General features: G+C 41.0%; 2 protein-coding genes across 2 annotated transcripts in view; one reads left to right on the plus strand and one right to left on the minus strand.

Moving 5' to 3' along the window:
- LOC133540178 (sodium/hydrogen exchanger 3-like) overlaps positions 1-15,173 on the plus strand; it is a 57,017-nt gene extending 41,844 nt beyond the window's left edge. Inside the window, exons 7-16 of the mRNA XM_061882736.1 lie at positions 3,869-4,071; positions 4,137-4,226; positions 6,734-6,804; positions 6,877-7,006; positions 7,089-7,234; positions 11,977-12,100; positions 12,175-12,348; positions 14,462-14,516; positions 14,581-14,667; positions 14,737-15,173. Coding sequence (XP_061738720.1) covers positions 3,869-4,071; positions 4,137-4,226; positions 6,734-6,804; positions 6,877-7,006; positions 7,089-7,234; positions 11,977-12,100; positions 12,175-12,348; positions 14,462-14,516; positions 14,581-14,667; positions 14,737-15,005 — 1,349 coding nt within the window. The 3' untranslated portion in view covers positions 15,006-15,173. The remainder of the gene's footprint in view (positions 1-3,868; positions 4,072-4,136; positions 4,227-6,733; positions 6,805-6,876; positions 7,007-7,088; positions 7,235-11,976; positions 12,101-12,174; positions 12,349-14,461; positions 14,517-14,580; positions 14,668-14,736) is intronic.
- Positions 15,174-20,183: 5,010 nt separating this feature from the next.
- The window catches only part of olah (oleoyl-ACP hydrolase), a 9,054-nt gene continuing 4,237 nt past the window's right edge, over positions 20,184-25,000 (minus strand). The window contains exons 4-6 of the mRNA XM_061882737.1: positions 23,563-23,732; positions 23,406-23,488; positions 20,184-20,358 (exon numbers count right to left, since the gene is read on the minus strand). Coding sequence (XP_061738721.1) covers positions 20,216-20,358; positions 23,406-23,488; positions 23,563-23,732 — 396 coding nt within the window. The 3' untranslated portion in view covers positions 20,184-20,215. The remainder of the gene's footprint in view (positions 20,359-23,405; positions 23,489-23,562; positions 23,733-25,000) is intronic.

Below are 25,000 nucleotides of genomic sequence, written 5' to 3' on the forward strand. Positions count from 1 at the left end.
TAAGGTTCAAACATTGACGACATCTCTTAAACAAGACAGGAAGCAAGGAAATAAACAGAGAGAGAATTCAATTCGGCTCAATTGAGGAGAAACGTCTGGTCTGTACAGTTTGTACAGTTTCCAGCACGCTCTGGCAAAAGATTGAACGCCTCCTCCTTTATTTGGACTTTCTCTGACCACATGTCCACAGCTGCTTCCAAAGGGACGGGGTCGTAAACAGTTCACAGAAAAGGTCGTAAACAGTTCACAGAAAAGGTCGTAAAAACAGTTCAAAGAAGAGGTCGTAAAAGAGTTCAAAAAGAGGTTCCTGAAACGGTTAAAAAAGAGGTCGCCTGGAGGGGAGTCTGGTCCTGCTTCCTCTTCGCTTTTGTAGTCCTTGGGTCAGACAATATCTCTCTGTTGATTCCAATACATAAAAGAAACAAACACCTTTATGTTGCTTCCCCCCTACACGGTGGAGTTTTACAAGCCTTCTTCTTGCTAAGTTTCAAAGACAATTTGCTTCTCACCGGACACTCAATGTAACACAAAGTTTTCGTGACAACTTAGAAACAATTATTCGAACACAAAGATCCTTCTGCGAGCCCGGTAGTATGAGGTAACAAGTATTTTATTTTCATAAAGCAGTGTGGTTTTGCTTTCCAGCAAACTGTCTCTCGCTCTCATGACACTTCTCACCAGCAACTCCGTGTCTCCAGTCGGCTGCTGCTAATAAAATCGGTCTAAGCCTGGGCCCCTGAAGAAGGGGTCCAGACTGAGGCCAAGGGAAAAAACAACTCATAGCCATAGCATATAAATAAAATATATATGTGAATTTTGTCTGTCTATCTGTGTTAGCCCTGCAATGAGGTGGTGACTTGTCCAGGGTGTACCTCGCCTTCGACCCGAATGCAGCTGAGATAGGCTCCAGCTCCCCCCGTGACCCCAAAAATGGACAAGCAATAGAAAATGGATGGATATATCCATCCATCCATCCATCCATTTACTGCCGCTTATTCCCTTTGGGGTCGCGGGGGGCGCTGGAGCCTATATCAGCTACAATCGGGCAGAAGGCAGTGTACACCCTGGACAAGTCGCCACACAGATAGACAACATTCACACACTAGGGAGCATTTAGTGTTGCCAATCAACCTATGGCCAGGTGCATGTCTTTGGAGGTGGGAGGGGCCTACCCCCTGGTGCATGTCTTTGGAGGTGGGAGGGGCCTATCCCCTGGTGCATGTCTTTGGAGGTGGGAGGGGCCTATCCCCAGGTGCATGTTTTTGGAGGTGGGAGGGGCCTATCCCCAGGTGCATGTCTTTGGAGTTAGGAGGGGCTTATCCCCTAGTGCATGTCTTTGGAGGTGGGAGGGGCCTACCCCCTGGTGCATGTCTTTGGAGGTGGGAGGGGCCTATCCCCTGGTGCATGTCTTTGGAGGTGGGAGGGGCCTATCCCCTTGTGCATGTCTTTGGAGGTGGGAGGGGCTTATCCCCTAGTGCATGTCTTTGGAGGTGGTAGGGGTCTACCCCATGGTGCATGTTTTTGGAGGTGGGAGGGTCCTATCCCCAGGTGCATGTCTTTGGAGGTGGGAGGGGCCTATCCCCAGGTGCATGTTTTTGGAGGTGGGAGGGTCCTATCCCCAGGTGCATGTTTTTGGAGGTGGGAGGGGCCTATCCCAAGGTGCATGTCTTTGGAGGTGGGAGGGTCCTATCCCCAGGTGCATGTCTTTGGAGGTGGGAGGGTCCTATCCCCAGGTGCATGTTTTTGGAGGTGGGAGGGGCCTATCCCCAGGTGCATGTCTTTGAAGGTGGGAGGGTCCTATCCCCAGGGGCATGTTTTTGGAGGTGGGAGGGTCCTATCCCCAGGTGCATGTCTTTGGAGGTGGGAGGGGCCTATCCCCAGGTGCATGTTTTTGGAGGTGGGAGGGTCCTATCCCCAGGTGCATGTTTTTGGAGGTGGGAGGGGCCTATCCCAAGGTGCATGTCTTTGGAGGTGGGAGGGGCCTATCCCCTGGTGCATGTCTTTGGAGGTGGGAGGGGCCTACCCCCTGGTGCATGTCTTTGGAGGTGGGAGGGGCCTATCCCCTGGTGCATGTCTTTGGAGGTGGGAGGGGCCTATCCCCAGGTGCATGTTTTTGGAGGTGGGAGGGGCCTATCCCCAGGTGCATGTCTTTGGAGGTAGGAGGGGCTTATCCCCTAGTGCATGTCTTTGGAGGTGGGAGGGGCCTACCCCCTGGTGCATGTCTTTGGAGGTGGGAGGGGCCTATCCCCTGGTGCATGTCTTTGGAGGTGGGAGGGGCCTATCCCCTTGTGCATGTCTTTGGAGGTGGGAGGGGCTTATCCCCTAGTGCATGTCTTTGGAGGTGGTAGGGGTCTACCCCATGGTGCATGTTTTTGGAGGTGGGAGGGTCCTACCCCCAGGTGCATGTCTTTGGAGGTGGGAGGGGCCTATCCCCAGGTGCATGTTTTTGGAGGTGGGAGGGTCCTATCCCCAGGTGCATGTTTTTGGAGGTGGGAGGGGCCTATCCCAAGGTGCATGTCTTTGGAGGTGGGAGGGTCCTATCCCCAGGTGCATGTCTTTGGAGGTGGGAGGGTCCTATCCCCAGGTGCATGTTTTTGGAGGTGGGAGGGGCCTATCCCCAGGTGCATGTCTTTGAAGGTGGGAGGGTCCTATCCCCAGGGGCATGTTTTTGGAGGTGGGAGGGTCCTATCCCCAGGTGCATGTCTTTGGAGGTGGGAGGGGCCTATCCCCAGGTGCATGTTTTTGGAGGTGGGAGGGTCCTATCCCCAGGTGCATGTTTTTGGAGGTGGGAGGGGCCTATCCCAAGGTGCATGTCTTTGGAGGTGGGAGGGGCCTATCCCCTGGTGCATGTCTTTGGAGGTGGGAGGGGCCTATCCCCTGGTGCATGTCTTTGGAGGTAGGAGGGGCTTATCCCCTGGTGCATGTCTTTGGAGGTGGGAGGGGCTTATCCCCTAGTGCATGTCTTTGGAGGTGGGAGGGGCCTATCCCCTGGTGCATGTCCTTGGAGGTGGGAGGGGCCTATCCCCAGGTGCATGTCTTTGGAGGTGGGAGGGGCCTATCCCCAGGTGCATGTCTTTGGAGGTGGGAGGGGCCTATCCCCAGGTGCATGTCTTTGGAGGTGGGAAAAAGCCGGAGTACCCAGAGGGAACCCGCACAGTCAAGATCCCGAGCCCAGGATTGAACCCAGGACTACTCAGGACCTTTGTATTGTGAGGCAGACGCACTAACCCCTCTACCACCCTGCTGCCCTGGATGGATATATATATATAAAATATAAATATATTGTAATTTTGTTTGTGAGTTTAAAAAGTGAGAACCGATGATTTCTCCGCTGGCCGGGTGTGGCTCCGGTGCCCCTTCTTGCTTTTGTTTGCAAAATTACAACTTGTGATTGGATTCTCACTTGAGAGTGACAAGTGAAAACCCAATCAGGGTCCCGTTTAGCGTGAGGCGACCTAGATGGGCTACTGTCAACAACTGGTGATCTGATTGGCTATCGCAACTGTCTATCAACTGTCTATCCGGCAGACTTCACACAGCGCTGGCAACAAGCGAGCTGAATTCTGATTGGATAAAAGCTCTAATGGTAAAAAGAAGCAACACGGGAGCCTAATAAGACATGAAGGGAATATGATGAATACTTTATGGGAAGTAGAATAAAATGAACTTTTATTAATCTATGATCATTAGCAGAGAGGACCTTGCTGGTCCTAACGGCACACCACTGTTAGGTATAATTATTGAATAGAATTAAAATCAAGAGTAAGACTTAAGTGTGCCCCGGGCCCCTCTGTAGTGGTTGAAAAGGTTAAGAACCAGAAAAGTGATCAAGGTAATAACTTTTTCTTTCGTTGACTGTCCACCACAGGTGTGTTTGCACTTACCTGGATCATGAACAAGTTCCGACTCGTCCCCTTGGAGTTCATCGATCAGATCATTATGAGCTACGGTGGCCTGCGAGGGGCGGTGGCCTACGGCCTGGCAGTGATGCTGGACGACAAGAAGATCAAGGAGAAGAATCTGATGGTCTCCACGACGCTGATTGTGGTTTATTTCACCGTCATTCTTCAGGTGAGTCAAGTCGGTGGTCCTTCCCGCCATTTTTGGCTTCACGTGTTTTGATTTTTGTCCTGCAGGGGGTGACAATGAAACCTCTTGTCCAATGGCTGAAAGTGAAGAGAGCCGCCAGCCTGGAAGTCACACTCATAGAAAAGGTTCAAAACAAGGTAATTGCTGTTAACATGAAGGAGGTGTGTCCAAACCTTTTCCACACGCAGAGGCCATTTTTAATATTTGACTTTATTTTTAAACCAGATTGCACGGGGAGGCCGTTTTTAACCTCTAAAGCAGGGGTCGGGAACTTTTTTGGCTGAGAAAGCCAAATATTTTGAAATACATTTCCGTAAGAGCCATATAATATTTTTTTTAACACTGAACACAACTAAACGCGTGCATTTTTAAGTAAGACCAACATTTCTAGAGTATAATAGTTCTCTTATTCTTTGTAATAACATTGTTATTCTGAAGCTAACTGTGGAGGGGGCGTGGCCTGCGGGCCTGCAGCGACAGGTGCGTAGAAGGCCCACCTGGGCCTTGTTATCTGATCACCTGTCGCTCTGTTATAAGCAGCAGCCAGGAGGAGAGACGGGGTTGGGGCTGGAAATACAATTGCTGGAAATCAACTGAGAGACTTATTGAAAAATAAAACAATATTGTAACCCTGAAACAGGCTCTCATGTCGGTGCTTGGTGGTCTGAAGAACCCCCAGGAGGGCAAGCCCCACACTAACCAATAATAAATAAATAACTTCTTACCATTGACGCAACTTCTTGAACAGGTGCGGTAGAAAACGGATGGATGGATTAAAAATGCATGAGAATAATTTATATTTTGAACATTATTTTTAACACTGTGATTACAGGTGGAATTATTCATTATTTATCATGTTAAGCAATGTCAGCTCAGATTTATCTGAGAGCCAGATGCAGTCATCAAAAGAGCCACATCTGGCTCTAGAGCCATAGGTTCCCTACCCCGGGCATAACGGCTTAGTGGCCACATGCGTGGACAGCACCTTTTAGCTCCTATTTCCAAAATTGTGTACACCACTGAGTTGAGGTCTTATGGCCACTTATGTGGACACTTATACTGCCATCTGGTGGTGTCGGAAGGGTATAACATACAATGGGATTTGTAAGAAAAAATATTAGAATTAGCATGTCACTAAACATGAAATACACGTTTGTGTACTTATGGACTAAGTATCAAAAGATGATTCTTAGTTTTTATTCTAATTAGGGTCCAATAAGCCCAAATAGCAAAGATAAATATAAAAAAGCATGTAATCAAACAGCTTGGGCTTTAAGAGGTTTAATATTTGATATTTTTAACCAGATTGCATGCAGAGGCCATTTTTAATATATATATATATATATATATATATATATATATATATATATATATATCATTATTTTTATTTTTTTACCAGATTGCATGCAGCGGACATTTTTAATATTTCATATTTTATGACCACGACAAAGTGTCCTACTTGGATGGTGGAAGATGGGGATCGAACCAGGAACCCTGAAGTTGCTGGCCTGTAGTGTACAACAAAAGTAGTGGTAGAGTAAGCTGTCTTGCTCCAGTAATAGTATGAGGGTGCTAGTTCATGTCCAACATATTTCTTATACTTTAGCTATTAAAATGTTGGCTTTATAGTTGATCATTCTTACTTTTTCGTGGAAATTAATCAATGTCATGTCCGGAACCAATTAACAGGGATAAACGAGGGAAGACTATTCTTTATGTTCTCTCTTTTTGTTGTTTAATTTGTTCCACCGTAGTTGATCACAAACAATCCTGCACACACTTGTACAGTTTGGATCCCCACATTAGACACCAATGTCCATTTTAGAGGACGTTGTTGAAACTAAATGTCAGAATAATTATATCTAAGTTGTCACACAACTTTGTTCCCATGACTTCCCGGCGAGAAGACACAAGAAGAAGGCTTGTAAAGCTCCACTGTGTAGGATGGGAAGCAGCATGAAGGTTCCGTTTCTTTGATGTGTTCTAATCCACAGAAACATATTGTCTTGACCCGAGAACTACAAATGGTAAATGGGTTATACTTGTATAGCGCTTTTTTACCTTTTTTTTTTTTTAAGAAACTCAAAACGCTTTGACACTATTCACACATTCACACACACATTCACACACTGATGCCGGGAGCTGCCATGCAAGGCCCTAAACACCACCCATCTGGAGCAAAGGTGTAGTGTCTTGCTCAAGGACACAACGGACGTGACTAGGTTGGTAGAAGGTGGGGATTGAACCAGGAACCCTCAGGTTGCTGGCACAGCCATTCTCTCAACGTCGCCACGCCGTTCCAAAGGGAAGAGGAATCAGGACCTCACTCCCCTCCAGGGACCTCTTCTTTGAACTGTTTTACAACCTTTTCTTTGAACTGTTTTAATTACGACCCCTGTCCCTTAGAAACAGCTGTTGCCATGTAATCAGGGAAAGTCTAAATAAAAAGGAGGCGTACAATCTTTCGTCAGGAGCGTGGTGAGACTGTACAGGAAGTACAGTCCAGATGTTTCTCCTCAATTGAGCCAAATTTAATTCTGCCTCTGTTTAATTCCTTGCTTCTTGTCTTGTTTAATAAATGTCATCAGTGTTTGAACCTGACACTAAACACTTACAGAAATTCCTGTTTTTTGTTTTTTTCCAGGTCTTCGATCACATGCTTGTGGCCATTGAAGACATCTCTGGACAAATTGGACACAACTACATGAGAGACAAGTATGACAACAACTTCAGTCAGAATTAAAAAGAATTTATCCACTGCATTTTTGTTCTTGTTTTGCTGCGTAGGTGGAGTCATTTTGAGGAGAGGTGGATGTCCGGGGTTTTAATGAAGCCTTCGGCCAGAAAGAACCGCGACTACGTCTTCAAAGTCTTCCACAAGCTGAACCTGAAGGATGCCATGAGCTACGTGGCCGAGGTGGGCGCCGTGTGGATGTTGTTGATCTTTGGCTTGATTTCATAGTCGCCGTGTTGACAACAGGATTGTTCTTGTGTTGCAGGGCGAGCGCAGAGGCTCTCTGGAGTTTGTCCGCAACGAATCCGCCTTTATTGACTTCAAGAAGAAGTTCGGGGATAAGTTCTCCGGGGTCATGCCCGACATCATGGCTGACATGGGGGAGGATCACGGGGCGATGTCCCCCGTCAGGTGAGCACAACTTTTAGCTGCCTGCCAAAATAATGCTGCTAGATCACACAGACCAGGGGTGTCCAAAGTGCGGCCCGCGGGTCATTTTTTAACGGCCCCACGGCACATTTTAAAAACACAATTAAAAAAATTTAAAAGATAAAAAGTGGTATAAAAGTGCCACCAGGTGAAATGTAACAATAAATTGTTGCAATGCTTTAATAACACAAAGCTGCCATGAAGGCTGTTTCTTTCTTTGAAAAAATAATAATGAATCAAAATCATTGTCATTTTGAATTATTGACCTATTCAAGGCTTTAATTACGTCACATGAAATTATCCACTTTGAGATATTTTTGGGGAAAATGTTGCATATTTTGTGTTTTGCCATATAAAAATCTGAGCTGTTTTTTTTAAAGAAGGGCCTAAAACAAACAAGCAAAAAACATAACAACAATAAAACTTAAAATTGACGGATATATCTGAAGTTGAGTCCAAGATTATTGTGTTAAAAGTAAACAGTAAAAAAAGTGTATAGTTTATTTTTTAACACTTTAATGAGTAGGACACTATTATTTTAGTGTGATTTGTTTTTAAATGTCATAGCTCAAAAAATAATAATAAATCAAAATCCAAAATTAAGGCTCCAATTATTATATAATCTCAAATATTCCATTTAAAAAGTTATTGGGTGAAAATATTGCATATTTTGTGTTTTGCCATATAAAAATCTGAGCTGTTTTTTTTAAAGAAGGGCCTAAAACAAACAAGCAAAAAACATAACAACAATAAAACTTAAAATTGACGGATATATCTGAAGTTGAGTCCGAGATTATCGTGCTAAAAGTAAACAGTAAAAAAAATGTATAGTTTATTTATTAACACTTTAATGAATAGGACATTTTTGGATCCCCAATTATTTTAGAGTGATTTGTTTTTAAGTGTCATAGCTCAAAAAATAATAATAAATCCAAATCCAAAATTAAGGCTCCAATTATTATATAATCTCAAATATTCCATTTAAAAAGTTATTGGGTGAAAATATTGCATATGTTGTGTTTTTTCCATTTTTTTTTCCAAATGTTGATCTAGAGCAGGGGTAGGGAACCTATGGCTCTAGAGCCAGATGTGGCTCTTTTGTTGACTGCATCTGGCTCTCGGATAAATCGTAGCTGAAATTGCTTAACACGATAAGTAATGAAAAATTACACTTGTAATCCCAGTGTTATAAATAACGTTCAAAATACAAAACATTCTCATGCTTTCTTAGGTTCACAAAGTTGCGTTAATGGTAAGAAGTTACTTATTTATTATTCAGACCACCAAGCACCGACACGAGAGCCTGTTTCAGGGTTACAATATTGTTTTATTTTTCTATAAGTCTTTCAGTTGCTTTCCAACAATTGTCTTTTTCTCTTTCGTTCTCACTCGCGCTCTGGCTCCAGCCCCAACCCCGTCTCTCTTCCTGCCTGCTGTTTATAACAGAGCGACAGGTGATTATTATTTAACAAGGCCCAGGTGGGCCATCTACGCACCTGTCGCTGATTTCGAGGCCAGTCCCGGCAACACCCCGCTTCGCCACAGGCCACGCCCCCTCCACAGTTAGCTTCAGAAGAACACTGTTATTACAAAGAATAAGAGACTTATTATACTCTAGAAATGTTGGTCTTACTTAAAAATGCACGCTTTTAGTTGTGTTCTGTGTTAAAAAAATATTATATGGCTCTTACGGAAATACATTTTTAAATATTTGGCTTCTTGGCTCTCTCAGGCAAAAAGGTTCCCGACCCCTGATCTAGAGATTTAAAATTTGAATAATCATGAAAATAGTAATAAATGAATAATGACAAATTTTTTATTTTTTTGACCAAAACCCTTTGGGGTCCCCGGGATCATAACTGAGTGGAGGCCTAAATGCATATTTTTTATACATCTAATGCAGGGGTGCCCATTACGTCGACCGCGAGCTACCAGTCGACCGCGGGGGGTGTGTCAGTCGATCTCCAGCCAGGCTTTTAAAAAAAATAGACCTAAAAATGAGTGATCATCAATCTTCACCAAGACGTCACTTAAATGACATTCACGGTACCGGAGGGTCTTGTGAGATGACGCTGGCTGCTGCAAGATCATTATTATTAAAATATGACCGAGAGGAAGGCGAGAAACACTTTTTATTTCAACAGACTCTCGCGCCGTACCTTCCGTCAAAACTCTAAAGCCCGACTGCACATTTCCTATCTTCACAATAAAAGCCCTGCTTCATGCTGCCTGCGCTAACTAAATACAGAGTCTCGGAAAACTGGCGTGCACAAGAGACTCTTATTTTGTTAGCGCAGGCAGCATGAAGCAGGGCTTTTATTGTGAAGATAGGAAATGTGCAGTCGGCCTTTAGAGTTTTGACGGAAGGGACGGCGCGAAAGTCTGTTGAAATAAAAAGTGTTTCTCGCCTTCCTCTCTGTCATTTTTTCATAATAATGAACTGGCAGCAGCCAGCGTCATCTCACAAGACCCTCGGGTGCCGTGAATGTCAATCAAGCAAGCTACGGAATTTGCCGCCAATGTTTTTCTTGTAAAGTGTATGGAAGCTGGATGAATTAGATGCCAAAAACCAACCACTTTCATGTGGTATTGTACAGAAAGGACAACTTTTTTTCTCCTCCATTTGAAAATGTGGGCGTTCTCATCATTACTGTCTGATTCCAATCAATGCAAGTCATCAGAATCAGGTAATACACCAACTTATATTCTTGTCTTGGTGAAAGAAAGACATCTATATGTGTTACACATGCTTGTATTATCATTAAACACATTTAACTTGTTTACAAAAATGTCTCTTTCATAAATAAATAAATATAAATTATATATATCAATCAATCAATCAATCAATGTTTACTTATATAGCCCTAAATCACTAGTGTCTCAAAGGGCTGCACAAACCACCACGACATCCTCGGTAGGCCCACATAAGGGCAAGGAAAACTCACACCCAGTGGGACGTCGGTGACAATGATGACTATGAGAACCTTGGAGAGGAGGAAAGCAATGGATGTCGAGCGGATCTAACATGATACTGTGAAAGTTCAATCCACAATGGATACAACACAGTCGCGAGAGTCCAGTCCAAAGAGGATCCAAGACACAGCAGCGAGAGTCCCGTTCACAGCGGAGCCAGCAGGAAACCATCCCAAGCGTAGGCGGACCAGCAGCGCAGAGATGTCCCCAGCCGATACACAGGCGAGCAGTACATGACCACCGGATCGGACCGGACCCCCTCCACAAGGGAGAGTGGGACATAGAAGAAAAAGAAAAGAAACGGCAGATCAACTGGTCTAAAAAGGGAGTCTATTTAAAGGCTAGAGTATACAAATGAGTTTTAAGGTGAGACTTAAATGCTTCTACTGAGGTGGCATCTCGAACTTTTACCGGGAGGGCATTCCAGAGTACTGGAGCCCGAACGGAAAATGCTCTATAGCCCGCAGACTTTTTTTGGGCTTTGGGAATCACTAATAAGCCGGAATCCTTTGAACGCAGATTTCTTGCCGGGACATATGGTACAATACAATCGGCAAGATAGGATGGAGCTAGACCGTGTAGTATTTTATACGTAAGTAGTAAAACCTTAAAGTCACATCTTAAGTGCACAGGAAGCCAGTGCAGGTGAGCCAGTATAGGTATATATGTATGTATATATGTATATAAAGGTATATACAGTATAGGTATATATGTATGTATATATGTATATAAAGGTATATACAGTATAGGTATATATGTATGTATATATGTATATAAAGGTATATACAGTATAGGTATATATGTATGTATATATGTATATAAAGGTATATACAGTATATATGTATGTATATATGTATATAAAGGTATATACAGTACAGGCGTAATGTGATCAAACTTTCTTGTTCTTGTCAAAAGTCTAGCAGCCGCATTTTGTACCAACTGTAATCTTTTAATGCTAGACATGGGGAGACCCGAAAATAATACGTTACAGTAGTCGAGACGAGACGTAACAAACGCATGGATAATGATCTCAGCGTCTTTAGTGGACAAAATGGAGCGAATTTTAGCGATGTTACGGAGATGAAAGAAGGCCGTTTTAGTAACGCTTTTAATGTGTGCCTCAAAGGAGAGAGTTGGGTCGAAGATAATACCCAGATTCTTTACCGTGTCGCCTTGTTTAATTGTTTGGTTGTCAAATGTTAGAGTTGTATTATTAAATAGAGTTCGGTGTCTAGCAGGACCGATAATCAGCATTTCCGTTTTTTTGGCGTTGAGTTGCAAAAAGTTAATTTCATTAAGACACGCCTCCAGCTGACTACAATCCGGCATAAATGAGGTAGATCCCCTCGAGTTGGTCAATTGAAAAGTAGCTCGCCTGCAGAAAAAGTGTGGGCACCCCTGATATATTGTATTGGTTTTTAAAATAAAAAATATGAAAATGGCCCCCGCTTCCTTTGATTCTTCAGTGTGCAGCCCTCAGTGGAAAAAAGTTTGGACACCGCTGACATAGACCGTAGCTTCCGGACCGCCATAGGGCGCACTGCCGATGAGCCGGTCTAGTCAGGTCTATTTTCATACAAAAGGTGCAGTGGATTATAAGGCGCATTAAAGGAGTCCTATTATGATGATTTGTTTTCTAAACGTAAAATACTTCCTGGTGGTCTCCATCAGTGTTTTTCAACCACTGTGTTCATTTCCTCTTGGGGAATTTAGAGTATTTCTGATTCTGATATGTGGTTTTGTCCCAGCAGGAGAGACCCCGTGCCCTCTGTGAGTCTGGAAATGCACGAGCAGACCATGAAAGGCGTGAGGGAGGCGGAGGACGTGAACAGTCACCACCTGCTGCAGCAGCACCTGTACAAAGGCAGGAAGCAGGTACCCGCCTCTCTGCCTAACTCCAGCGTGGTGTGACCTCCGACCTCCGACCTCCCGCCTTCTCCGCTCCGCAGCACCGGCACAGGTACAGCCGGAGTCATTTCGAGGTCAACAAAGACGAGAACGAGGTGCAGGAGATCTTCCAGAGGACCATGAGGAGCCGTCTGGAGTCTTTCAAGTCGGCAAAGATGGGCGTGGCGCCGCCGAAGACCATCAGCAAGCACCAGAAGAAAGAGCAGCAACCGAAGGTCACTTATCATTCAGACCCTGGTGGGCTTTTAATGTGGAAAACATCTTTAAAAGGCATTTTTTTTCAAGTGAAAGTTGAATATTAGTACATAACTAATGACAGGGCGCTTCATACTATATTTTTACCGCAGACATTTTCCCAACCCCTTCCTGCTCCATCACTACTAATAATCCCGGTTGGTGTATATCTGTAGTAAGGAAGTGCAATGATGCATCTGTCCACCAGAGGGAGACACAGCAGCTAGAACATGTAACATTAGCAGAGAGAACAGAAACGCAACACAAATAACAACAAATGTTTTGAAAGAGGGGCAGGAAAGCCTTAAAAGGACTTCCTGTCAGTCCAAAAAGTCTGTATCATTGACTTCCTAGCTAGGTTCCTAAATCCATGTACTGGGACTGAATCCCGGCCAAAGAAGTGCCAGGGATTCTGCTTTTAATTTATGTTAAGTTTGTCGAATATAAATGAGTAGAAAACATGCGTCAAATTCAACATGACATTACTTCAAGCTGCTTCTCTGTCAAACACACCATCGGCAGCTTCTTCATATTTTTACAGACAAATGTCTGCCGTTTAAATATTATTATGGACATCTTGGCTGGTGTTTGACTGATTCTGCTTCTGCTTCAGTGCAGTGCAGACTATCTTGTGTTTTATTGCAGTACTACTATTGTAGTATTGTTATTTTTTGTTCATTCAGTCCAGGGGTGTCCTAACTTGTTGCCCCTATATATATATAATATATATATATACATATATATATATAAAGTTAAAGCACCCTTGATTGTCACACACACAAGGTGTGGTGAAATTATTCTTAGCATTTGACCCATCACCCTTGATAACCCCCTGTATGTATGTGTATATATGTACATATATATATACATGTAGATATATATATATATGTGTGTGTATGCTTATATACATATGTATGTTTATGTATATATATATATACACGTATATGAGTGTATATATATATATATGTTTGTGTATGTATATACAGTATATGTATGTATATATATATGCATGTGTATTTATATATATATATATGTATATATGTATATACATATATATGTGTGTGTGTGTGTATATATATATATATATATATATATGTGTGTGTGTATATGTGTGTAAGTGTATATATATATATGTTTATATATACATGTGTGTGTATATATGTACATATATATATACATATAGATATATATATATATGTGTGTGTATGCTTATATACATATGTATGTGTATGTATATATATATATACACGTGTGTGTGTGTATATGAGTGTATATATATATATATATATATATATATGTTTGTGTATGTATATACAGTATATGTATGTATATATATATATATGCATGTGTATTTATATATATATATATATATATGTATATATGTATATACATATATATGTGTGTGTGTGTATATATATATATATATATATATATGTGTGTGTGTGTATATGTATGTGTGTAAGTGTATATATATATATATATGTTTATATATACATGTGTGTGTATATATGTCTGTGTGTATGTATATATATATATGTGCAGATAGATATGTGTAGATATATGTATATGTATATATATATATATATATATATGTGTGTATGTATGTATGTACATATGTATGGGCTGTAGTTTGGACACGCATGATTTTGTCATTATTATGCTTGAAAATGCTCAATATATGCCAGAATGATGTAGAATATTCTTTGTGACCAATACCACAACATTTAGATATGAATCTTGTCTTCAGATAATTCAGTATTTATTGATCGACCTACATTGTATTGGTGTTACTTTTAATATACAAAACTTATTTTATTGAAGCAGCCCTCGCTGGAAAAAGTTTGGACGCCCTTGTGCTACGCCAACTCTTGTGCAGCAGCAAGTTTAATTGTGGTGTTTTCTTCTCACCTCAGCCTAAGAACCACAAACTAAACATAAAATAAACTATCTTAGCGGTTAAACAATCTTTATTTTTCTCAAGCCGCTTTCCTGCACCCCCCCACTTTGAAAACACTTTGTTGGAAGACAAAGCTGGGAAAGTTGAGACTTTGATGAGTTTGTCAGCTTAGTGAATATTGCAATGTCTTCCTGCAGATGCCAGCAGGGAAGTTGGCGGACAGAAGTAAAAGCTACCATTCTGGGGATGAAGGTAGGTAGCAACCATCTAAATGCTGCCTCATGTCATTTATTTCTTATTTTGGAATTCCTTCTAGATTTTGAGTTCTCCGAGGGCGACAGTGCATCTGGCTACGAAGCCTCAGGAGATTCTCTGCCCATGAGGGTGCCTTACAGAGTAGGAGGTGATAAACGCCCGCCATCTTGACTTCTTCCACGTGCCACCATCAACATCCTCTCTCTCTCTCCTGCAGCCGGCATAGAGAATCCCGCTTTCATGCCGGATGTGGACTTGATGGCGCCCATGCAGATCCCGCCATGGCTGGTGGAGGCGGAGCCAGACAGCAGCATGGTGGCCCCCTCGCAGAGAGCCCAGGTCAGGCTGCCGTGGACGCCCAGCAACCTGCGGCGTCTCGCCCCGCTACGCATCAGCACTCGATCCACCGACTCTTTCATGCAGGCTGACGACCACGACCACGACCACCTTCCCCCCCCGCCGCCTCCTCCCGACAGACACATGTAACCAATGCAGCTGAGATAAGCTCCAGCACCCCCCACAACCCCGAAAGGGACAAGCGGTAGAAAATGGATGGATGGATATGTATATAGATATTTATGGATATATATGTATGTATACACACATATATATGTGTGTATACATACGTATATATGTATGTATACACACATATATATGTGTGTATATATATATGTATAGATATGTATTAATACATATATACAGTATGAATCTATACATATGTACTGTATGTATATATGTAAATAGATGTGTGTATGTATATGTGTGTGTGTGTATATATATATATTTATGTATATATATAAATGTATATATATGTATGTGTATATATATATATATGTATATACATGTATGTATATAGATGTGTATGTATATAGATGTATATATGTGTGTAAATATGTGTTTATATATATGTATATAGTTATGTATGTATCTATATATATGTATATGTGTGTATATATGTAGATATGTATATAGATATGTATGGATATATATATTGCGTGTATGTATATGTATATATATATATATATATACACACATACATATGCATATATGTATATACACGTATATATATACACATATATGCATATACGTATATACACGTATATATGCATATTATATACATATATATACATACATGTATAGAGACACACTGTATATATGTATAGATACATATGTATGTATATATATATACATACATACATATATACATACATATGAATATGTATGTATACACGTATATATGCATATTTTATATATATATATACATACATGTATAGAGACACACTATATATGTATAGATACATATGTATGTATGTATATATATACATACATACACATATAGATATATACATATATATGTGTATATATGTATGTACGTGTATGTATGTATATATACATACATATGTATCTATACATATATAGTGTGTCTCTATACATGTATGTATATATATATATATATAAAATATGGATATATACGTGTATACATACATATTCATATGTATGTATATATGTATGTATGTATATATATATATACATACATATATGCTTGCATAAATGTACACTTTATATATACATGCATACATATACAGTACAGATATATATATACATACATATGTGTATATATATATATATATATACACACATGTACATGTATAGGTACATATGTATATGTATCAATACATATATACACATATATATTCATATCTATACACATACATACATACATATACATACATATACTTTTATATATACATACACATATACATACAGTATATATACATGATATATATATATATATATATATGTGTACACACACATGCACACACACATTGGAAGAACTGTACCTCGGACTTTGCGCTGCCTCCTGTCAAAATCGTCATGGTAACAAAGCTTTTTCTTTTTTCCAAGTAGTGCGTCACATTTCATCCATATTATTATCTCCTACCAGCCACTCCTTCATAAACGTTGCAAAACACACATCGTTGTTGCCCAAAATTGTCAGGACACTTTTTATTTATTTATAAAGTTAACAAACAGGAAGTCAAAGGCTACAGTGTAGCGCTCCAAATAAATTCCTCTGGTGTTTTGTTTATGGCACCGGTATTTGAGATAAACCACGACACTTGAAGGCAACGCTGTTTTTGATGATGACATATATTTATTAACAAATTGTTGTTTTATGTAAATAGCTCAGAACCACTGAAATGTTCAACTGTTTGGAGCTGAATGTGGATTTTCAGAATAAAAGGGGAGAGAGAGAAGATGTATAGTTACCTTTGTGCTGGTCATTGTCCAAACATACACTAGGTTCAGTTGTCATGGTAATAGAGCACACCTGGGCAAGCTAAACTTGTCAATCTGGCCCACCGGACATTTACTAATAATGTTTTTTTTTAGATGTTTAAGATGTAAAGTGTAGCTGCAATTATGATGTGTGCTCATCTTTTATAATGACTGTAAGTCTTCAACTGTACTAAGTAGTTCAATGCTTGGAATCTGCACTTGTGGATGATATACTAGTTATTATAGTCATCTAATTAGTTACTATGATCATCTAATTAGCTACTATGGTCATCTAATTAGTTACTATGGTCATCTAATTAGTTACTATGGTCATCTAATTAGTTACTATGGTCATCTAATTAGTTACTATGCTCATCTAATTAGTTACTATGGTCATGTAATTAGTTACTATGGTCATGTAATTAGTTACTATGGTCATCTAATTAGTTACTATGCTCATCTAATTAGTTACTATGGTCATGTAATTAGTTACTATGGTCATCTAATTAGTTACTATAGTCATCTAATTAGTTACTATGGTCATCTAATTAGTTACTATAGTCATCTAATTAGTTACTATGGTCATGTAATTAGTTACTATGGTCATCTAATTAGTTACTATGCTCATCTAATTAGTTACTATGCTCATCTAATTAGTTACTATGGTCATCTAATTAGTTACTATGGTCATCTAATTACTTACTATGCTCATCTAATTACTTACTATGCTCATCTAATTAGTTACTATGCTCATCTAATTAGTTACTATGCTCATCTAATTAGTTACTATGCTCATCTAATTAGTTACTATGCTCATCTAATTAGTTACTATGGTCATCTAATTAGCTACTATGCTCATCTAATTAGTTACTATGGTCATCTAATTAGTAAATATGGTCATCTAATTAGTTACTATGGTCATCTAATTACTTACTATGCTCATCTAATTACTTACTATGCTCATCTAATTAGTTACTATGCTCATCTAATTAGTTACTATGCTCATCTAATTAGTTACTATGCTCATCTAATTAGTTACTATGCTCATCTAATTAGTTACTATGCTCATCTAATTAGCTACTATGCTCATCTAATTAGTTACTATGGTAATTTTTTTGCCCACATATGTGGTCCTCTCCAAGGTTCTCATAGTCATCATTGGGTGTGAGTTTTTCCTTGCCCTTATGTGGGTTCTTCCGAGGATGTCGTAGTGGTTTGTGCAGCCCTTTGAGACACTTTTGATTTAGGGCTATATAAATAAACATTGATTGATTGATTGATTGATATATGTATTTATATGTGTATGTATGTATGTATGTGTATATATGTAAACATATATATATGTACACATATATGTGTATATATAAAACATATTTGTATAAATATACTGTATATTCTATATATATGAAAACATATATATATATGTTTACATATGAACATATATTTTACATATATATATATATATATATACACATTTGTGTGTGTATATATATATGTTTACATATAAACATAAATATATATATATACACATATGTTTATATATATATATATGTGTGTGTGTGTGTGTGTGTGTATGTATATATATATATACACACACACACAAAACACATATATATACATACATATATATTTATTTATTTACATAGATAAATAGAGATACCGGCCGCCAGACACATTTTTTTCTCTAAATTTGGTCCCCTGAGTCTATATAACTGCCAGGCCTCTAAGAGAAGATGTTAGATAAGTCACATTAATCATGTTTAAAAAGTGTTTCTTAACCATCATCGTCTTAAAGGGTTGCCAAAAATATCTGTTTCTCAGCTGTTACTCGCTTGCAATACATGTTTCCACCACTTGTGGCAGTAATGACAATATCAAGGAAACAGAAGAAGTAAATGAGTTCTACCTGCACACTATTTCCACATTCACCCACTGATGCCGTGTGAGGCGCTAACCACCACCCATCAGGAGCAAGGGTGGAGTGTCTTGCTCAAGGACACGACGGACGTGACTCTACCAACCAAGCCAAGCCTGTCTGAAGTTTCCTCAGCGCAAAAATGATGACTAAGTGTGAGTTGTATTGCACTTTCATTTTATTGACAGTTGAAAAAAAAAACATCAATTTACTCATAATGTATTTATTTTTTTGCACTGTGTGTAAATTACTTTTTCAGGAGTATTTATTTGAGTCATCAGCCTGACCTAAGCCTTGATAATAATCTTTGTGATTTATGGTTTCCTATCATTTGACTATTTGTATCCTGTTACTGTAAGTAGCTTAGAAATCATTAATAAAAGTATTGTTACTATTAGAGTCTGTAGTGGAAAGGTTAGAAAAGGCCGTGGTCAAATTAAATAACAATAAATGACCATTTTTTTTTGCAAAACAAAAAAAAAAGTCCCATTCAAACCTCTAAAGACTTAGTGGCCACATGCGTGGACAGCACCTTTTCGCTCTTATTTCAAAATTGTGTACACTACTGAATTGGGGTCTTATGGCCACTTATGTGGACACTTATACTGCCATCTGGTGGTGTCAGAAGAGTACAACATACAATGTAATTTGGGGGAAAAAATGTAAAAATAAGAATCAGCATGTCACTAAATATGAAGTACACGTTTGTGGACTTATGGACTAAGTACATCATATCAAAAGATGATTGTTAGTTTTTTATTCTAATTAGGGTGGAGTGCCATCTCCAGGTTGGGGAGGAGACCCTGCCCCAAGGGGAGGAGTTGAAGTACCTGGGAGTCTTGTTCACGAGTGAGGGAAGAGTGGATGGTGAGATCGACAGGCGGATCGGTGCCGCGTCTTCAGTAATGCAGACGCCGTATCGATCCGTTGTGGTGAAGAAGGAGCTGAGCCGGAAGGCAAAGCTCTCCATTTACCGGTCGATCTACGTTCCCTTCCTCACCTATGGTCATGAGCTTTGGGTCATGACCGAAAGGATAAGATCACGGGTACAAGCGGCCCATATGAGTTTGGGTCTCTCCCTTAGAGATAGGGTGAGAAGCTCTGCCAATCGGGAGGAACTCAAAGTAAAGCCGCTGCTCCTCCACATGGAGAGGAGCCAGATGAGGTGGTTCGGGCATCTGGTCAGGAGGCCACGTGTTTAGGGCACGTCCGACCGGTAGGAGGCCACGGGGAAGACCCAGGACACGTTGGGAAGACTATGTCTCCCGGCTGGCCTGGGAACGCCTCGGGATCCCCCGGGAAGAGCTGGACCAAGTGGCTGGGGAGAGGGAAGTCTGGGCTTCCCTGCTTAGGCTGCTGCCCCCGCGACCCGACCTCGGATAAGCGGAAGAAGATGGAAGGTTGGACGGATCAGCCCAGATAGCAAAGAGAAATAAATAAAAAAAAGCAGTAAACAAACAGATTGGGCCTTAAGAGGTTAAATCCATGGTTTCATATTTCCTCACAAATAGTCCATTCCTGACATTTCGAGGTTTTTAGTGATAAAGTCCAAGATGATTGTTTCGTTCCTGGGATCCTTGAGGTAAAAATGAGATCCTTCAAGCATTGTGACGGTGAAATCTCCGGCTGTGATGTCTTTCCAGGCTGTTGACACAAATGTGTCAAACACAGGTAAAAAGACCAAGCGTTGAGCACTTTTGATATTTATGTGTGTGGCCAGTGAGCAAACATCAACATCACCCAGCCCACTTCCACTCTCCCAAGCCCCAAGACACCTAGCGTGACCAAAGGTGATCTGGAGGGATGGACGTATTGACCAGGACGTCCATAGTATTTACCAGCTGACCATTATCGCTGTCAGCTAGCGATTAGCACTTTAGTTGTCCGATTTTCCAACCAAAGAGAGCAAAGGTTGGATCATTTTATGTTTGATCAAGAGTGAATTTGTCCTTATTTTTGTGTGTAAAACAGGCCTAGGTGTTAATGGTGAGTACTAATCAAACGTGATGAGCAGAAGTCTTCATCTCTACGGGAATTTTAGCATCAATCTAATACCAAGGCAATACAGGTCTGTTATTGTCGGAAAAAATAAACCATAAAACTAGGGGTGTCCTGATCTAATATTGATATCATATATTGGTCCAATATTAGCAAAAATAAATAAAAAATTGGGATGATATCAGCTGTAATCAGAATCACAAATACTTTATTAATCCCCAAGGGGAAATTCAAATTTTCAGCAAAATCCCATTCAAGATCAGACAAACATTACAGGGAGACAGAACAGGATCAAACATTAAAGGGAGACGGAACGGGATCAAACATTACAGGGAGACAGAACAGGATCAAACATCACAGGGAGACAGAACAGGATCAAACATTACAGGGAGACAGAACAACATCAAACATTACAGGGAGACAGAACAGGATCAAACATGAAAGGAAGACAGAACAAGATCAAACATTACATGGAGACAGAACAGGATCAAACATTACAGGGAGACAGAACAGGATCAAACATTACAGGGAGACAGAACAGGATCAAACATGACAGGGAGACAACAGGATCTAACATTACAGGGAGACAGAACAGGATCAAACATTACAGGGAGACAACAGGATCTAACATTACAGGGAGACAGAACAAGATCAAACATTACATGGAGACAGAACAAGATCAAACATTACAGGGAGACAGAACAGGATCAAACATGACAGGGAGACAGAACAACATCAAACATTACAGGGAGACAGAACAGGATCAAACATTACAGGGAGACAGAACAGGATCAAACATTACAGGGAGACAGAACAGGATCAAACATGACAGGGAGACAACAGGATCTAACATTACAGGGAGACAGAACAGGATCAAACATTACAGGGAGACAACAGGATCTAACATTACAGGGAGACAGAACAAGATCAAACATTACATGGAGACAGAACAAGATCAAACATTACAGGGAGACAGAACAGGATCAAACATGACAGGGAGACAACAGGATCTAACATTACAGGGAGACAGAACAGGATCAAACATTACAGGGAGACAACAGGATCTAACATTACAGGGAGACAGAACAAGATCAAACATTACATGGAGACAGAACAAGATCAAACATTACAGGGAGACAGAACAGGATCAAACATGACAGGGAGACAGAACAACATCAAACATTACAGGGAGACAGAACAGGATCAAACATTACAGGGAGACAGAACAGGATCAAACATTACAGGGAGACAGAATAAGATCAAACATGACAGGGAGACAGAACAAGATCAAACATTACATGGAGACAGAACAGGATCAAACATTACAGGGAGACAGAACAGGATCAAACATGACAGGGAGACAACAGGATCTAACATTACAGGGAGACAGAACAGGATCAAACATTACAGGGAGACAACAGGATCTAACATTACAGGGAGACAGAACAAGATCAAACATTACATGGAGACAGAACAAGATCAAACATTACAGGGAGACAGAACAGGATCAAACATGACAGGGAGACAGAACAACATCAAACATTACAGGGAGACAGAACAGGATCAAACATTACAGGGAGACAGAACAGGATCAAACATTACAGGGCGACAGAACAGGATCAAACATTACAGGGAGACAGAACAGGATCAAACATTACAGGGAGACAGAACAGGATCAAACATTACAGGGAGACAGAACAGGATCAAACATTACAGGGAGACAGAACAGGATCAAACATTACAGGGAGACAGAACAGGATCAAACATTACAGGGTGACAGAACAGGATCAAACATTACAGGGAGACGGAACAGGATCAAACATTACAGGGAGACCGAACAGGATCAAACATTACAGGGAGACAGAACAGGATCAAACATTACAGGGAGACAGAACAGGATCAAACAATACAGGGAGACAGAACAGGATCAAACATTACAGGGTGACAGAACAGGATCAAACATTACAGGGAGACAGAACAACATCAAACATTACAGGGAGACAGAACAGGATCAAACATTACAGGGAGACAGAACAGGATCAAACATTACACGGAGACGGAACAGGATCAAACATTAAAGGGAGACGTAACAGGATCAAACATTACAGGGAGACAGAACAGGATCAAACATTACAGGGAGACAGAACAGGATCAAACATTACAGGGAGACAGAACATGATCAAACATTACAGGGAGACAGAACAACATCAAACATTACAGGGAGACAGAACAGGTTCAAACATTACAGGGAGACAGAACAGGATCAAACATTACAGGGAGACAGAACAGGATCTAACATTACAGGGAGACAGAACAACATCAAACATTACAGGGAGACAGAACAGGATCAAACATTACAGGGAGACCGAACAGGATCAAACATTACAGGGAGACAGAACAGGATCAAACATTACAGGGAGACAGAACAGGATCAAACATTACAGGGAGACAGAACAGGATCAAACATTACAGGGAGACAGAACAAAATCAAACATTACAGGGAGACAGAACAGGATCAAACATTACAGGGAGACAGAACAAAATCAAACATTACAGGGAGACAGACTAATGTGTCAATGGCTAGCTGACAACTAGGTTGTTGTTCCCTAGCTGACAACTAGAGTGCTAATCGCAAGCTGGCAACTAATGTGTCCAACCTAAAGAAGCTAAAAGATGAAGTGTTAGTGTCTGACCTTGCAAGTCGTGAGGAACATCCTGCTTGCCGTCCAGACACGTGATTGGACAGGACAGGAAGGGACTGACTGGTCGCACGCACCTGCAGGGAATCAAACACCAATGTAATATCAATGTGTCCATGGTGTTTGTAGGCAATGGGAGCTCTGCACTCACTGGTAGTTCTCCACCAGGTGCAGGTCGGCCTTCAAGGCAGGAAGGAAGAGTCTCAGCACTTCCTGGTTGGCCAGCAGCTCAGGCGGCGTCCCTCCGATGGAAGTCAGCCACTCCAGGAACTGCTGGTCGGACAAGTCGCTCCTCGAGGCCGCTTTGATGCGGGCCTCGGACTGGAAGTACATCTTCTGTTACAAAGGTGCACTGGTGGTGGGCCGAGCATGCTGATCGCTAGCTAGTCGTGACCTGCCAACTAATGCAACAATCACTAGCTGACAAATTACAACGCTAATCGTTAGCTGGCAAATAGTGTGCTAATCGCTAGTTGAAAACTAACACAGTATTCGCTATCCGACATCTAGCATGTTGATCGCTACCTGGCAACTAGCACGCCAGTCATTAGCTGACAACTGAAAAGCTATGCTAGTTTACAACTAGCATGCTAATGGCTACCTGGCAACTAGCACGCCAGTCATTAAATGGCAAATAATGCGCCAATCACTAGCTGACAAACACTACGCTAATCGTTAGCTGGCAAATAGTGTGCTAATCGCTAGTTGAAAACTAACGCAGTAATCGCTATCTGACATCTAGCATGCTGATCGCTACCTGGCAACTAGTACGGCAGTCATTAGCTGCCAACTAATGCGCCAATCACTAGCTGACAACTACCACACCAATCAATAGCTGACAACTGAAAAGCTATGCTAGCTTACAACTAGCATGCTAATGGCTACCTGGAAACTAGCACGCCAGTCATTAAATGGCAAATAATGCGCCAATCACTAGCTGACAAATACAACGCTAATCGTTAGCTGGCAAATAGTGTGCTAATCGCTAGTTGAAAACTAACGCAGTAATCGCTATCTGACATCTAGCATGCTGATCACTACCTGGCAACTAGCACGCCAGTCGTTAGCTGCCAACTAATGCGCCAATCACTAGCTGACAACTACCGCACCAATCAATAGCTGACAAATGAAAAGCTATGCTAGCTTACCACTAGCATGCTAATAGCTACCTGGCAACTAGCACGCCAGTCATTAAATGGCAAATAAAGCGCCAATTACTAGCTGCCAAAACAACGTTAATCGTTAGCTGGCAAATAGTGTGCTAATCGCTAGTTGAAAACTAACGCAGTATTCGCTATCCAACATCTAGCATGCTAATGGCTACCTGGAAACTAGCACGCCAGTCATTAAATGGCAAATAATGCGCCAATCACTAGCTGACAAACACAACGCTAATCGTTAGCTGGCAAATAGTGTGCTAATCGCTAGTTGAAAACTAACGCAGTAATCGCTATATGACATCTAGCATGCTGATCGCTACCTGGCAACTATCACGCCAGTCGTTAGCTGCCAACTAATGCGCCAATCACTAGCTGATAGCTACCGCACCAATCAATAGCTGACAAATGAAAAGCTATGCTAGCTTACAA

This window comes from Nerophis ophidion, linkage group LG21 (genome assembly GCF_033978795.1).
Source record: "Nerophis ophidion isolate RoL-2023_Sa linkage group LG21, RoL_Noph_v1.0, whole genome shotgun sequence".
In the NCBI taxonomy this organism is placed as follows: Eukaryota; Metazoa; Chordata; class Actinopteri; order Syngnathiformes; family Syngnathidae; genus Nerophis; species Nerophis ophidion.